The 16,781-nt window shown below is 41.5% G+C and overlaps 2 protein-coding genes across 2 annotated transcripts in view; both read left to right on the top strand.

Moving 5' to 3' along the window:
• Window positions 1–4,083, top strand: part of PTPN12 (protein tyrosine phosphatase non-receptor type 12) — a 53,297-nt gene extending 49,214 nt beyond the window's left edge. The window contains exons 16-18 of the mRNA XM_039354503.1: window positions 118–148; window positions 1,958–2,074; window positions 3,201–4,083. Coding sequence (XP_039210437.1) covers window positions 118–148; window positions 1,958–2,074; window positions 3,201–3,262 — 210 coding nt within the window. The 3' untranslated portion in view covers window positions 3,263–4,083. The remainder of the gene's footprint in view (window positions 1–117; window positions 149–1,957; window positions 2,075–3,200) is intronic.
• Window positions 4,084–9,622: 5,539 nt separating this feature from the next.
• RSBN1L (round spermatid basic protein 1 like) overlaps window positions 9,623–16,781 on the top strand; it is a 36,819-nt gene continuing 29,660 nt past the window's right edge. The window contains exon 1 of the mRNA XM_039354504.1: window positions 9,623–10,239. Within this exon, the coding sequence (XP_039210438.1) occupies window positions 9,687–10,239 (553 nt within the window). The 5' untranslated portion in view covers window positions 9,623–9,686. The remainder of the gene's footprint in view (window positions 10,240–16,781) is intronic.

The raw sequence follows: 16,781 nt of genomic DNA on the forward strand, positions 1-16,781 counted from the left end.
AATGCCGAGCCGCGGAAATTCTCTTATTTTGGAATATATAATGCTTATGATTCCAGTATGTGCATTTAGCTCTCTTCCATGAAACCACAGTTCTTTTTTGTATTTTTATGTTAACAGGGAATGAAAATCACTGGGTCTTCACAGCTTGGTAAGCCAGCTAAGAGCTTAAAGAACACAATTCGCTAATCAAATTCAATTCAGACTGTTGTGGGTTTGGAATTGTGTAGCTACAGAACTATATGAAGTCAACTCTGGTGCATAAATAGAAAGCATTTCCACTTATACATGGAAAGGAAAACTATTGTTACTAATTGTTAAGCCTTTACTGGGTGAACCTCTAGGAAGTGTGAATGGAAGCTAAAGAAATATTGCCTGAATAATGCAGTTACTTACGTTGGTTTAGTTAGGAAACTGGGTTATAAACAGTAACTGCCTGAGGGGGCATACAGTTAGATTGTGATAGGCCAATGAAGAGGGTGAGTGTATACAATTTATTTTACCACCCAACTCCAAATGACTCTTGGCAGCTCACAATATATTACCATAAATATCCAATATAGACCAAAGCAAGATAAAATTCAATTACTGTATATTAAAAAGCAATACTAATAACAATATATCCAACAAGCTCCCCTCCCCCCCAGCTAAACCCAAGGTTTGGGGAAAACGAGAACATAGTAAAGGAGTAGAAACAGTCAAATTATTTCCATTTTGTTTAGTTTCTCCATTTCCTAGTTTTACTTTTTTTTTTCTGCAGGAGCTTGCAATTTTACAATATTCTACTCCGTTTTAACTCATCTAAGAATACTTTTTTCCTAAAAGGCTTATTCTTGAAAGCACTTTTCCCAGAATGTTTTAAAATGCATCACAAAAAATTGGGGCTGTAGCCAAGAATCCTTGCAAATGAGTTTACTTACTTCATTAAAGTGCACATTTGGTAAGTCTGTACTAAACTACAGGCTAAAGAAGAAAAAAAAACTCAGGGGTGTCAAACTGCCGGCCCGCGGTCCGGATGTGTCATATCGAAACCGCGCCCACCGCATTGCCGGCAACGGAAAAAAAAGTCGCAATACGTCACGACACGTCATGTGACATTGCGAGTTTGACGTCATTCTACTATGATGCCAAAGAACTGGAACTCAAAATTCTGCTGTTCCAAAAGAACAAGAAAAAAGAACCGGGAAAAGCTGAAAGATTTAAGTCTCCCACGCTCAGATTAATAGCTTTCACTCAGATTTCCTACTGTATTTGGGGTTTAGAAGGCTTTGCTGTTCATTACTCATTCATGGCTACGGGTTTACTTGTTGTTTACAGAATAACAGGAGTTGAAAGAGACCTTGGAGGTATTTTAGTCCAACCCCTATTTCTTTTATGAAACTTACACTGACAAATAGAAAATTATGTTCGTTCGAGGTAGCAATGAGATCTAATTAAGATTTTTTTTTTTAAAAAAAGAAAAAGATGAGGGCAATGCTGTAGGACAGTGGTTCTCAACCTTTTCTCCACTACGGACCCCCTTTAAATACCTTTTGTGGTCAAGGAACATGGCCACGGACCCCCCAAGACTTAAGATTTAAATCAGTTTTGCAAAATTGGTAGCTGACTTCCATAGGTGCGGTGGGAAATGATGCTCCTTTGCTTGCAGAAGCTCTGGGCATTTTATGGCTTCTGGTGTGAGATTATAGGAGGTGCTTGAAAATGCTTAGCTCTCATTAACCAGAATTTTCCTTGATAAGAAAGGAAGTGTTTTTGCAATCTAAGAGATACATTTTTCAAATTTTACTACCCTGCTTACTCGTAAAAGTTTTTTTTTTAAATGTAAGAAAAGTTTGCTTGCATGCAAGTGAGGTATTAAAATCGAGATCGCTGCAATATCTGGCACGGTAGATCCGCGAATCTAGATCTTAATGCTCGGCTTTGAAAACTTGCCCATTATTAATGGTATCTTTTCTTGCAGATAACTCAGAGCTGGGAGACAAATCTCCAGCTGATCTAATACCTCAACCATCTTCTGCCAGTCCAACTCCTAAAGGACAGCCCTCAGCAGACATTGCAATTGAGGCTATGGATATTGGTAAAGTGCTGATTACTATTCTGCCTGACTTTTTAACCCCTGGAGAATGGAATGAAAAATAGCATTAACTGCGTTTGTGTCCATTGCACCAGAGGTCCGCAACCTCTGGGCTACCGGGCTGTGGCCACTGGGCCGCATGAGTGGCTGGCCTAGCGTTAGCTGAGCCGCGAGCCTCTCGCTGGTGCTAGCTGAGCTGCGAGCCACAAGCTTCTCACCAGCACCGGGCAAGCCACAAGCCTCTCACCGGCGCAAGCAGCCCCATTCGCAGAGCGCACATGCTCACAGCCCTATTTGTGTGCACACGCACGCAGCCACATTTGCGTGTGTGCGCCATAAAGGTGGCTGTCGCTCCCTTTCCCACCAGGCCACCAACCCAGAAAGGCTGGCATCCTCTGGTATTACACAATTTAAATGGTGCTGTGTTTTCTCATTGGCCTCAAAAGTGCGAGATGTCATCCAAGCCCTATTTGCAATGAGACAGCTGCCTCATGTTGGCCCCTCGGATTGTATGTTCGTGGGGATGGTGGGACCAAGTTAGCATAAGATACTAAATTTACAGATTTTTAGAAGATTATTGTTAGGCAGGATTTAAAGCAGGAATATTATTGGGGAATCAGTAACTGTAGGGGAAAATATTTTAGTTTTAGGTTTCCCTCCCATTAGAAATAATAAAGTGAAATTAACCTGCTTGTGGTTTAGCAAGAAACAGAACATTCGCTTAATTTTAGAAATCAAGCGTCTTCATATTTTCCAAATAGTAAATGTACTTTTTTTCTTTTCTTCAGATGATCTTATTATAGTTTTGAAGCTACTCTGCCCTGTAGACATTTGTGGCAAAGATGCTGATGCTCCTCAGTGTGAATTTTGGTGGGATTTACTTACTTTCCGATAGAGAAGCCACCCACCTTAAGTTTCTGGGTGAACGGATGTGTTGGCTTATGCTGTTTCCGTTCCTTTGATCTTTGGGTTGTTTCGTGAGGTCTCCCACACCTCCTATCGTGGCTCTTTGAAAATTATACTGTCACGGTAGCAGCATGTGCTAAATTGGCTACAAAAGTTGTGAAGGTTTCGCTAAGCATATATTGTTAGTGAGGTGCTTTCTTTTAATGGATTTGTTGTCCTTCAGGGTTTGGTAGCCGCTGTGGAAGACCAAAAGGACCAAGAGATCCTCCTTCAGAATGGACATGATGCGAGAACGAATGGATACATATTAAATTATACTGGAAAATTCAAGTGCCACTGAACAAGATCCATAGTATTCCAACACTTTATTTTTTTGGGGAACTATCAGTGTACATATAGCTACACAATGGTACACTTTTGTATACATCTACACAAATATTAAAGATTCAAAATGGTGGATTCTATACTTCAAACTTAAACTTTTTGCTGGGGCCATCAATCTGCCTTATTACATTTTTTTTTAAAAAGTATTACTTATGGTTTGTTACTTCAAGTATTATTGCCTTAATGTCTTTTAAACCTGTTAAAACACTGTTTATAGACATGTTAATATGGTGAAACTTTTGACAAATTGAGTTTATGGACTTTTTTTTTTGTTGCAAAAGTTTGATTACCATGTACATTTTATTTTGTGTATGTATAGGGCAAGCCAGGTATATAATTTGATAAAGCTGCAATCATAAAGTATTAACAGAAGGTGTAAGAAATCTCTGCATGAACTAAAGTTGTGTACCTTGTAAATTATTTGCCCTAATGTTTTAGAAAATAGTTTGTTTTTTTTAAAAAAGAAAATGTTGGGTGCACATTCAGAATTACAGAAAAGCAGAGATGAAGATTGTAATACATTTTGTAAATTGTAAGCAAAAGGTTATTTTTATATTATATACTGTTTCAACTGTCAATCCTAATTTGTCCTGGTTTTCATCTAGTCACTGATATTCCGTAAGTGCCTTGAAAGACCAGATTTTTTCGCATGAACAACTTACCTATAGAGACTAGTGTTATCAACATATTTGAACTGTCAGTAAAATAATATTTTAAAATCCTTTAAGTTATCCTTTATATTGTATTTCAATTTAAATCTTTAGAATTTTTGAAAGAAAAGCCTTGGTAAGTATCATCAGGATTAAAATTATAGACTAATAATGATAGTAAAATATTTTCCCTAAGACAGTTTTATGTAAAAATTTGAAAGTACCAACATTCTTACTGCATCACTCTTTCTTGACAATCTTCACTGTCAACTTCCCAAAAGGCCTCCTACCACTTTGTTTATAGTAGGGATTCTTCAAGAAATGAATTAATGATTTATTCATATATATTCTAGAAGTAGCATTACTGACTTGGGCTTAAATGTCCTTCTAGTTGTAAAATATTTTTTGCTCGAAGTCCCTTCCCTGCCCCCTCTTTGATTTGCATGCTAGTGATCACATCCTAAGAATAGCAATCAAAACTAAAGTACCTAAATAGAGTTGACAGTTACTCTTTTCATTATAAGTCCATGGCAATTTCTGAAGGCTGGCAACTCTCAAAAAATACAGATAATGGTCAAGATTTCTAAAATTGGTACTTGGGTTAGCAAGCTATCCTTTTCCCTTACAACAGTGATTCTCAACCTTTTTAATGCCGCGACCCCCCAACCGGTCGTAAGTCGAGGACTACTCAACCGGTCGTAAGTCGAGGACTACTCAACTGGTGCAGCACCGTTTGCAGAATGGGACTTTTGGCGGGCTCAGCAGGGCAGAGACAGCCTGGACAATTCCTATTGGCTTTTGAAAGCCAATAGAATTAGACTCTATTTAAGAGAGTCTATTCTATTGGCTTTCAAAAGCCAATAGAATAAAAGGGAGTAGCACAGCTAAGGGGGAAAAAAATGGCGGACTGCGTTGTGTGGCGACCCCCGTGAAATGGTCGTTCGACCCCAAATGGGGTCCCGACCCACAGGTTGAGAACCACTGCCTTACAAACATTAATTGAACTACCGTGTTCAGGCAAATTCTTTAGGAACATGTATAGTTCCTACATGATGGCATTTTCATTTGATTTTTGGTCTGCTGTAGTGTAAGACACGCAGTTATTAATCTAATTCAAAGCTAATTATTTTATTGAAATATTCAGCAATGTGTATGCATATATTTCTCTTTCATTCATACACACAAAATTGGGATGTTATGGTTTTGCCACTGGAAGTACTGGCTTAAACGGTTCTACGTAGACAAATATCTGAATTTAAGTGTACTAATATCTTATGTGGCTGGAGGCTGCATTTCAGAAAATCAAGAGGGTGCTTACAATCTGGGTACTGAGGACATATGCTATGACCAAACAATGTAGATTTCTTCCCTCAAGCTAGTGTGCTTTTTTTTTTTCCTCTCCAGCAAAACCTGGTGGGAGATCATGGTTCCCTTAATTGCAATTTGCTGCTCAAGTAGTGCAGCTCTTGTTTCCAGCAACTGATATTTCAACTGACTGTTGTGAGTTTTAAAAAACAAATTCATTGCTTGCCTACCTCGGAAAATATATTCTAGAACAGCTCAAAACTGTCACAGGTACAGTACATCTGTCATAGTAACATGCTAATTTTATTAGCACTGTCCAAAGTCCAAGTAAAGGTAATTTTAGTCTATCCTTCCTGAATTTTCCAAGTAAATTTTTTTTTTAAAAGACATGTTTTAGGAATATATTTATAGTGGTGCTTAAAGGTTTGCAAACCCTTTTGAATTTCCATGATTTCTGCCTAAATATGACTTAAAATGTCATCTGTTTTCCCCATAAGTGCTAAAATTGGATAAAGAGAACCTAAACAGTCAAAACCCTTTTTCCCCATTTGCCTTGAATAATGAGATAATAGTCTGGAAAACTGTAGTGCTGTTTGCTAAATTTTTATATCGGCACTACAGCTCAGTTTGAAAATATCCACTATTATACTTATAAGACAATTTTTTTTTAGAATATGAAACATACTAAAAGATGGTATCACGGACATTGTGTGTTTAGAACAATATAACTTTTCAAAAGCACCAATAGTAAAAATCTCGAGTTTTAATATTAAAATAAAATTACTTCCTTATCTATGCCTTCTCATGAATTACGCTTATTTTCAAACGCTTCTATGTACTTATACTAAAACTTATTCTGAGTTTCAAAGTTAACCTCAAAACGTTTTTTTAAACAAAACTTTTATTTAAGCATTCTGAGTTCCAATAGTTCCTGCAAATATAACAGAAATATAAATGTAGCTAATACTGTTATTACACCATTAAGATAACTAAAGAATATGAACTTTTAATCTTGCAACAAAAACCAGGGCAAGTTTAAAACACAAAGGAACAAGAGGAACTTTAACAATCTAGATTGTGAAGGTTGAATAAAATTATATTGAGCAATTGCAACACCTACATTATTATATAAACACAACATCACAAAGCTAATTATAGTTCCTGGAAGAATTTGTGTTGCTGGACCATAAAGTTTATACATAGGATTTCCAATCCTTAAATAAATGGGGTACTTTCAAATGATGTCTTTGGAAATGGGTTGTTTTTGCAATCTGGAGGAAAGTGGTGATTCAGTACTCATTGCTTGATGTGGAATTTATTAGTATGAATACAAATCTTAACATATTTCACCTGCTGTGAAAGTTTCATAATTCTATCCTATAAAGTTTCACATAGTAATGCAGTTAACAAAAACTTTTTGTATTATAGAATGCTAGATTCATCTGACAGATTTCCAAGAGATAGAAATACTGGAAATGTTCATGTAATCGTCTTAATTCCCCAGGTCAGGTCTCATTTTTCAGTTAATACTTTTGTTCCTATAGTATCTTTTGAAAAACTTGTTAAACTAGTCCTTCTGTTTATGTAATACATTTCTATTAGTTAAAACTTCAAGTTTATAGTTCTGATCCTTGAAAAGTTTCAGTATATTTTTCACTTCAAACATTTAAAAGTCTTCTAAACCTCAACATTTGGGCTGCTATAGTGGCTTCATCAGATAATATCTTACCTACCCAAATACTCAGGTGCCATTAATTACCTGGAGATCTCAAGGGACCCCTGGTTGGGTCAGGGCCTAATAAGGTGGTTAACATCTATGGCTCTTCCCCCTGGGAAGAAAAGCAAGAACAGGAAGTCATAGAACATAGAATAGTGTTGGAAGGGATCTCAGAGGTCTTCTAGCCCAACCCCCTGCTTGAGCAAATGATTGTCCAGTCTCTTTTTGAAAGCCTCCAGTCATGGAGCATCCACAACTTCTGAAGGCAAACTATTCCCTTGGTTGATTGCTCTCATTGTTAGGACATTTCTCCATAGTTCTAGGTTGCTTCTCTCCTTGGTTAGTCCTAACTTGGGCCTTCTAGTGGGTGAACAAGGAGAGGCAAAGGTTAGGTGATGTTGCCCTGGACCTGGATGGATCTCTCCTGATTTCTACAAACTTGATGTGATCTTCACAGGCAGAAAAGATAAGGTCATGAGGTGTGGGTGTGTGTGCGTGCGTGCAATATCTAGTGTTACCCTTAAGTTATGTTTGTCACCAATGAGCAATATCACCAGGGTGTCAAAAAAAAAAAAAAAAAAATCCAAGAGGGCAGTTTAGAACATAGCTGAGGCAAGGTATGAAGAAGCTAACCAGGGCTATTGGACAACCATTTGTTTGAAATGATACAGGGCTTCCTGCCTCAGCAGGGGGTTGGACTAGAAGACCTCCAAGGTCCTTCCCAACTCTGTTATTCTGATATTCTATTGACTTAACAGCAATTGTTAGTCTGGACAGAGGCCAATTCTCAAAGACCAGATATCCTCTATGTCCGAAGAAACAACACAGAGCAAGTTGAACTTATTTTGAGGCCTGCTCAAAAGTTGCAGGCTATTTGGAGAAATTCTGGGTGACCCAAGTTCAAAAAAATCTCTAGGGCAATAGAGCAACAAGTACATCCCCATTCCCTGCTGCCCCCAAGGCAAGCCCTTGATGGAAATGGGCAGACCATTCAGAAAGCAAAATCAATCACAATCTTAATTTAGGGGGCTTCCCCTATCCATAAAATCTCTCAGGCTCCACACCTTGCTAAGGGAGCTTTGAAAGGGGGAAGTCATTGGAAATTGACCCACAAAGTGCATGATTGAACTTGTTATATGGCATGCAAGTTAAAGGGACCTTAAAGATACATAGTAAGTTTCACATGATACCAGACTGAACAAACTACATAGTAGCTTGTGCCTGCCAAGACTTCAATGCAATTCTCAATTTCTATAGAACGTTTTTGTATTGCAATTCTCAACTTCTATACAATCATCTTGCATTGCAATTCTCAACTTCTACCGAACCATCTTGTACTTTAGAACTATCTTGTATTGCAATTCTCAACTTCTATCGAACCATCTTGTACTTTAGAACTATCTTGTATTGCAATTCTCAACTTCTATAGAATCATCTTGTATTTTAGAACTATCTTGTATTGCAATTCTCAACTTCTATCGAACCATCTTGTATTTTAGAACTATCTTGTATTGCAATTCTCAACTTCTATAGAATCATCTTGTACTGCAATTCTCAACTTCTATAGAATCTTGTATTGCAATTCTCCACTTCTATAGAACTATCTTGTATTTTAAAACTCTTGTATTGCAATTCTCAACTTCTAGAATCATCTTGTATTGCAATTCTCAATTTCTACAGAACGATCTTATATTTTAGAGCCATCTTCTATAGCGATTCTCGATTTCCATAGGAATCCTCTCAATACTCCGCAGCTTATGGTGAGTTTGCACAGCCTCGGCTAGCTACGCCCCTTCCAAAGACCAACTGAGGCAAAAACATCTCTCTCTCTCCTATTCCCACGTCGACTTAATGCTTCCCTTAAAACAAGGTTACGCGGGCCCAGATATTTTTCGCCGTAAGCCGCGAGGCGCCTTTACAAAAGCCGGCTCTGCGGTTCTCCCGGCGAGGGGGGGGGGGCGGCTTCGCAGGCCGCCCGTTTTCCGCAACCCGAGGCCGACCGAAAGCAAGACGGGCCCAGCGTCGCGTGGATCTTCCGGGGACCGAAAAAACCAGCTTCGCCGGCGGAAGAGTTTATTCGCTTTTTGCAGACGGAAGCGGGCCCCGAGCAATTTCCCCTCTTTCTCCCAGGTTCCTTCCCGCAGGCCGGCCTTGGAGCCCCTACTCCGCGCTCCCGGCTTGCCGGGCCTTTCCGGGGCGGGTCGCCGCCGCTTCTCCCGGCCGAGGCACCAACTTCGCTCAGGCACCTCTTCAAGATGGCCGCCGCTGGCGGTTGGGGATGGGGGCTCTGAGGAGGGAGCTTCTCCCGCCGGGGGTCCTCCTTGGCGGGGAAAGGGAGCCACGCCAGCTCGCCTATGCTCCGGCGAGGCCACCCTCCGCTTCCCGGCGTCCCGCCGGCCAGAGCCGCGGAGCCTCGCCCGCGCTTCTCCCCGTTTCCTCTCACAGAAGGCGCCTCAGCGCCGACAACCGCTCTTTCTCTCTCCCTCCCTCCGCCATTGGCGGCGCGGGCCGTCTCTCCGAGGCGGGCCGCGCTCCTATTGGGCGCCGAAAGTGGCGCTGGCCACGTTCGGCCCGCCTCCCTGCCTCCACGCCCCGCCCCTCCCGGTTCTCTCCAGCGGCGGGCGCTGTGAGGTAAATAGAAGCGGATCGCAAAATGGCGGAGCTGCCCAGTCCCGTGCGAGGGGCGACGGTGGCGGCGCCGCCGCCTTTGCCGCCCTCGGCTCTGGCCGTCGACGCCCGCGTCTCCCCGCGCGGGCTCCAGCCGCCGGCCGCCAAGCGCCTCAAGGCGGACGAGCGCGGCTTCAAGGCGGCCAAGCGCCTCAACGGCGAGGGCCACAGGCAGCCGCCGCCGCCGCCGCCTCACATCCCCGTGGCGTCTTCCCCGGCAGGCCCCGCCGTGTGGAGCCTGGCCGCCTTCTCCTCAGGCGGCGGAAGCGGCGGCCCGGCGAGCGGCGGCTCCTTCGTCTTCCAGCCCCAGCTGCCCGCCAAGTTGCTCCTGCCGCCGCCGCCCCTCTGCCTGGCCGGCGTGGAAGGGCCCGTCGGGGCCAAGAGCAAGCGGCCCAAGGAGAAGCGCGAGAAGGAGAGGCGGAGAGCCGGGGCCCTGGCCGGCACCGCGGCGTCCCCGGGAAGCGGCCGGGAGGAGAACGGCGGCGACCTGAAGATGCTCCTCCAGCAGCGCCACCATCGGCACCACCATCGCCCGGGAGGTGAGGACCCCTGCCCCGCAGAGAGAGAGAGAGAGAGGGGAGGGGGCAGGCGGGGAAGCGGAGGTGGCGGGGTTGGAAAATGGCTTTCCGCTTTGGGGGAGGGGGAGGGGGAGGGGGAGGAAAGGGGGCGTCTGCCATTGCAGGGAAGAGGTGGGGGGCTGGTTGCTATTTAGTGGGGTCCCCGCCTGGGAATGGGGGGAGCTGTCGGTGGGTCCCCTTTGCAGAGGAGGCGAGGAGGCAAAAAGGGGGTGTGGGAAGCTGCCTTGCGTGGCAGCTGCCCTGATGGGCCGGGTGGGGGGGGGTTGACACGTCCGAATAGCATAGAAAAGAATGATAGAATAAGGGGATAGGATAGGATAGAATAAGGATGTAGAATAGAATAGAATAGAATAGAATAGAATAGAATAGAATAGAATAGAATAGAATAGAATAAGGATGTAGAATAGAATAGAATAAGGATATAGGATGTTGTTGTTAGTTGCGAAGTCGTGTCCAACCCATCGCGGCCTCATGGACCACGTTCCTCCAGGCCTTCCTGTCCTCTGCCATCTTCTGGAGCCCATTGAAGCTCAGGCCTCCTTTTTCAGGGACTCCATCCAGCCCCCCTCATTCTCTGTGGTCCCTTTTTTCTATTGCCCTCCATCTTTCCCAGCATCAGGCTCTTCTCCAGTGAGTCCTTCCTTCTCATTAGGGGGCCAAAGTACTTGAGTTTCAACGTCAGGATCTGGCCTTCTAAAGAGCAGTCGGGGTTGACCTCTTCTAGGACTGACCGGTTTGAACGCCTTGCAGTCCAGGGGACTCGCAGGAGTCTTCTCCAGCCCCAGAGTTCAAAGGCCTCCATTCTTTGGCGCTCAGCCTTTCTTATAGTCCAGCTTTCACAGTCAAGGATATAATGAATAGAATAGAATAGAGAATAGAATAGAATAGAATAGAATAGAATAGAATAACTTTACTGTCATTTTAAATGTACACTAATCTGCATATATTAAAATGAGATTTCGTTGCATACAGCTCGCAAAGGATAACCCCCTCCCATATATACACTGCATAAACATGACTCCCCCAAAATTATGTGTATACCCACATCTGGGGTAACTTCGGCCCCTTCTGCATGGGAAGCCTCAGGGCGAGATAGGCAGCCAATAAATCTACCAAATAAATAGCAAATATTAGAGTGCCAGGGAAGCATATGTCTATGGAGAGTCTCCCATCATCCCCATCAACTTATCTAATCGGTAAAACCCAAAATCAAAGTTTTATTTTTTTTCCCCACCTTCAAGTCCAGTTGTCTTTTTGGAAAAAAGTACCTTTGAGATACGGAAGCATATGGACAGCCATGCCCCCTAATTATGCACTGGATGCTTCTGGGTTTAAAATACTATTTCTAGTGAGCAAGAAAGGAATGACTTGTGTTTCTTTATATAAGACACTTTAGTAACATCAAGTTTTTAAAAAGTGATTCTTTGCTATCCGAGTCCACAGTGGTTTTGACATTCTAATGGGGGCGTTTCTACAGAAGCTGGAAAGAATGAACTTGAAATTCAGTGCTGGCAGGATGTAGGTATGTGAGAGAGGATGTAAAAGCCTTAAATTTGGGGAGGTTTTTGTTCAGAATTAAGATCTACTGATCTACTTGTGAGGCCGCTGTGATGTGCAATTAGCTCATAGGGTGTAATAAGTTGGGGGTTTGTAGTAACTGTGAGTTGCAGTGGGGGGGCATGGAGGGAGGCTCGGCCAATCTCACTGTATACATGTTATACTTTAATAATAAAGGTTCATTCAATCAATATACAGGTCCTGGTTGTTAAATAAGTCTGAAGCTGGCTGGTGTTATCTTGAATAACTGCTACAAATTTACCTTCAGTATGGATGCAGCTTTTTTTGTCACCACTGTAGCTTAAGGAATTTGGGCAATCCAGCTGAACATTGCATCAACCTCAGAGGAAAAGAAACAAGATTTGGTACTTTTGAACTTGAAGTTTGAAAGTTAAAAAAACATAAGTGCTATAAAAAAAAATGGACCCTGTAATGTAATCTTAAATAACGTGCATGCTCTTTTCTGATTAAGTGGCAAAATTTCCAAGAACATCACATGGATTCCCATACTCAATTATTGTTGAACAGAAAAGGAATTGAACTTTGTTTTAAGTTGATACCAGCTGATTTATGCAGGTGTAAGCCAGGATTTTAATGGCAGCCATTTTAGCTGGAATAAAGAGATGGGCAGTGTTTTCAAATGTACCAGTTTTTAACATGTTAGGAGGTCTTGAAATTCTGTACTTAAATTTTTGAATTTCCATCCAAGTATTTCTCATACGGTAACTTTTCAGTATGATTTGGAAAGAAGTAATCAAATTAGATCAGTGGTTCTCAACCTGTGGATCGGGACCCCATTTGGGGTCGAACAACCATTTCACGGGGGTCGCCAAACAAGGCTGTCCGCCATTTCCCCCCCCCTTTTCTTTGGCCACACCCCTGGCACCCGGTGATGTATAAGTGGTTGGGGGTCACCACAACATGGGGAACTGTATTATGGGGTCGCGGCATTAGAAAGGTTGAGAACCACTGAATTAGATGCTTTTGCTAAAGACTATTCTAAGGAGAACTTACTTTATTAGAACCTCATGGTATTTATCAGTGAAACATCTAGTATGAAAGGATGAAATAAGTGTTGGCTAATAACCATGGATACTATATTTGTATGTCTGTATAGTTTATCTAAAACTAATTAACATGACCTATCCACTGTTCATCTTGCTCTTAAAGCCTTTTTTTTCAAACCCAGCTTTATGGTAGAAGGGACAGGAAGGTAAGGTTTCCTTCAGGAAAAAAAATCGCTTTAAAGAGCAGCAAAATAATGTGAAGAAGGTATTACCTTCCCACATGTTTCTTTCAAGAAAACAGTGAATATTGCTTTATTCGTGAAATAAACAGATAATAAACAGAAATAAACAGATATGGGATAATAAACAGATAATAAACAGATAATAAACAGAAATAAACAGATATGGGAGAAGAAACATGGTTCTCCTGTCAACATCTGGTTTGGCTCAGTAAAACTATACACTTATGACAGTGTTTCCCAGACTTGACAATTTTAAGGCATGAGGACTTCAACTCCCAGAATTCCACAGCCAGCAACGCTGGCTGTGGAATTCTGGGAGTTGAAGTCCACATGCCTTAAAATTGTCAAGTTTGGGAAACACTGACTTATGAAATCTAAGTTGGAATTAAAAATGAAATTTAATTTTAATAGTCAACAGTAAAACACTTCTCTAACCTTTCTAGAAGGCTATTAATATTTTTAGGCTTATAGAAATCTAATTGACTACAACAAATCTGGCTTCCTGAATCATTGGTGTTTTTTTGCATCTAGTAATGTTCAAAGTCGTTTGGAAGTTTTAGCTTTAAGAAGTCAGTGTTTGCCAAGCTTGCAAGAACAGGAGGTAAGAAGGATACAATCACTGGAGCAATTCAAAGGAATAACACAGACCTGTCACCTGACTAGTTTTCTTTTAGGTAAATTGAAAAATAATGTAAGGGTAAAAGGTTTTGGCCTGTTCAGTTTCTTATCAGTTTTTGGCAGTGCCTGTCTTCATAGCACAGGGCTCACTAGAAGCTGCGACTTCTAGTTTCCTTGACTGGATCTCACAACGTGGAGGGTCTCTCTCTCACAGCATCTTTCTAGTGCTTGCATGGCCAACCTTGAGGCCTCTTCCCCAGCTCTGGTACAGGGCTTTTCAACCTTTTCACCCATTGTACCACTTTTAGGATATGCAACATCCGAGGACCACCAGTCACCTAGCAAGGGGTCAAAAACTTGATGACCCCCCCCAAAAAAGGAAAAAAGTGATAAAGTACAGGTAGTCCTCGACTTACAACAGTTTGCTTAGTGACTGTTCGAAATTACAATGGCACTGAAAAAAGTGCCCCCCAAGCCACAGCCAAGCAAGACACTTGCCTGCCCACCCGGTGGCACTCTTCCTCCTGTCCGAGGTTTTCATTGTGAGCATTTCTGTTGAGGATTGGCAGCAGGGGTGGGGTGGGGGTGTTTGGTTTTTATCCCCCCCCATCTGCTGGTTGGTTGCAGCAGGTTTTGGTCACTTCACATGACCCTGGGACCCTGTGACCGTCATAAATAGGAATCAGTTGCCAAGCATCTGAATGTAAATCACAAGACCCTGGAGATGCTGCAACATTCCCTCCCCCGCTACCCCTTTTCTAGGACGCTCGCGTACCACCTGCCAGGTGCCAATGTACCACAGGTGGTACCCGTACCACTGGTTGAAACGCCCTCCTCTAGTACACTAGATAGCAACTAGAAAGGCATATGACAGCCATCCCTTGTGATAATGCAGCCACCCCATTTCATCTGAGCTCTGATAATCAAGGGCTGAACGCTGGTGGCTTCCACACAATCCAAGATCCTCACGTTAGAGACACACTCTTGTCAATCAATGAATGCCAAGGGTGGATCAGAGAGGGGTCCTTGTGACATTACTCCAGCTGTTTGATGTGCCTTCCCTACAGTGTCCAGAGCTCTCATCCACACGGGAGGGAAGGTACCGCAGCTGTGTAGACTTTCAGCTTTGTGGGGATAACAGATGTTAGTATTGATTGAGCACTCTAATAGGCAGCCACCCAAGTGCCTGGCTGACCTTGCTAATCAATTTCTTCACCTCAAGACCCATCGCTTGAGATGATGCTTCCCAAGTATTTGAAGCTGTTTACATTTGTCCTTCCTCCTGACCCTGACCCTTGCCAACTTGAAAGCAAAGAATAGATAGAACGCTTCAAGTCTATTCAAATTTCTAGCTGGGGCGTGGATCACTTGTTGTGTTACTGTATCACCTATTGAGAACTATGCTGTATGGATAATTGACTATAGGCCAGAACATACTAGATTATATATTAGCATGCACTTGGGCTTATTAGAAAGATTAATGGTTTCTAAATAAATTTATGGCCAAGGTGTCCACTTAAAGTAGCATTTCCTTCCACCTTATGAGAAAGTTGACTGTTTTTAAATAGTGTTGTCATTGATGTTTCTGTCAAACTTGTCAATTTTGTATATGCTTCTGAACAAACTGACTATATAGAGAAAGTGCTGAGATTTTAAAACATGTCTTATTCTCTTGTTTACCTGACGTAGTGACATGCCAGGATGTTCCCAGCAAGCTTACCCCGTGATAGCTTACATCAATCTAAATACCAATTTAATCCAAGCAATAAAATATCAAAACTAGTAACAAGAATTCAAACCAATGACTCACTGAAAAGCAGGAAAGTTTCTTTTCAGGGCAGCATGTATAACTGGCCTTGAAGGATGCCATGTGTCCAGTAAATGCAACCCATTATTCTAAGTTCATAATAATACTTCAAATTCATGGGCTTTGTTTGGTTTATTTATTCTTTCAAAAAGATCTTTCAGTTCCTTGTAATCTGATAATATCTTGCTACTACTTCCTCCAAAATATACGCTCTTAGTTTAACATTAAGGCTGATGAATCTTAAATGCAATAAAGACATTCAGTTGAATAGTTAAGAGTTTATGTGCCTATAGAAAATGAGAAGATTAAGTCCTGGTATGTTTTTTAGGCTTTTTTTGTTGGGATGCCATTACTTTTTTTTTTTTTTTTGTCTCTGAACTATTTCCCCACAGTGAGTTGTCTGAAACTACAGTTTCACCATTGGTATCTCAAATACTTAATTGTGAGAATACACCTGTTTTTAAATGTGTGTAGCATCAGACAAAATAAAATAAATGTCCAGTAGTAGATGTTTTAGGAAGCAAATGTAGAGCCTCCTATTTTACCCTAAGGACACATTCAATAACTAAGACATTTGTAGAAGGTTGTAGCCTATTTTATTATATTTTAGATTTCATTTTCCTAATACAAATCTCAGGTTTTTTTTCTACATTCTTAACCAATTGTGTAGAAATTCTTGTCACATGTAAGATGATGATTGTCATACAGGATTTTGCATTTTCAAAAAAAGGCAATTGAAGTTATGGAAAGCAGATGCTATTATGCAGCAGTGTAAATAACATTACATTTCAGGGAATATTTGCTTGCTATTATGGCTAATAAGAAACTGCATAATTTTAATATGAAGGATGCTTGAGATGGTTTAATTTTGTATACAGCACATACGAGAATTTAGAGAATTTAAACTGCAAATGCAGTAATGTTTTCATTGAATATAAATGCTTATGCATTATTGTGGCTAAAATTTTACTCCTAAGTTTTGCATTATTTAAAATGCCCATATAAAGTCATTGTTTTAAGACTTTCCTAAGTTTTAGTCAGTTGTGACTGTATCTTGAATTTCAGCTTTGCTATAGATCTGTGGGACTCATAGAATGCTGCAGCCCTAAATACAAAAGAAATCTAACAATATATCCTGAAATCTTGAAATGATCAGTTGTTCAGTGTTTGACCCTAAACATTTGAAGTTCAGCATGCGCAGGTGCTGGATAAAAGGGACTGGGACATGCAGGAGAGTGTTGATTTACTTTTGTTTATTCATCCAGTTTAAAA

The sequence above is a fragment of the Crotalus tigris genome, unplaced genomic scaffold, assembly GCF_016545835.1.
Source record: "Crotalus tigris isolate CLP2741 ecotype Arizona unplaced genomic scaffold, ASM1654583v1 scf7180000018553.2237530, whole genome shotgun sequence".
NCBI lineage: Eukaryota > Metazoa > Chordata > Lepidosauria > Squamata > Viperidae > Crotalus > Crotalus tigris.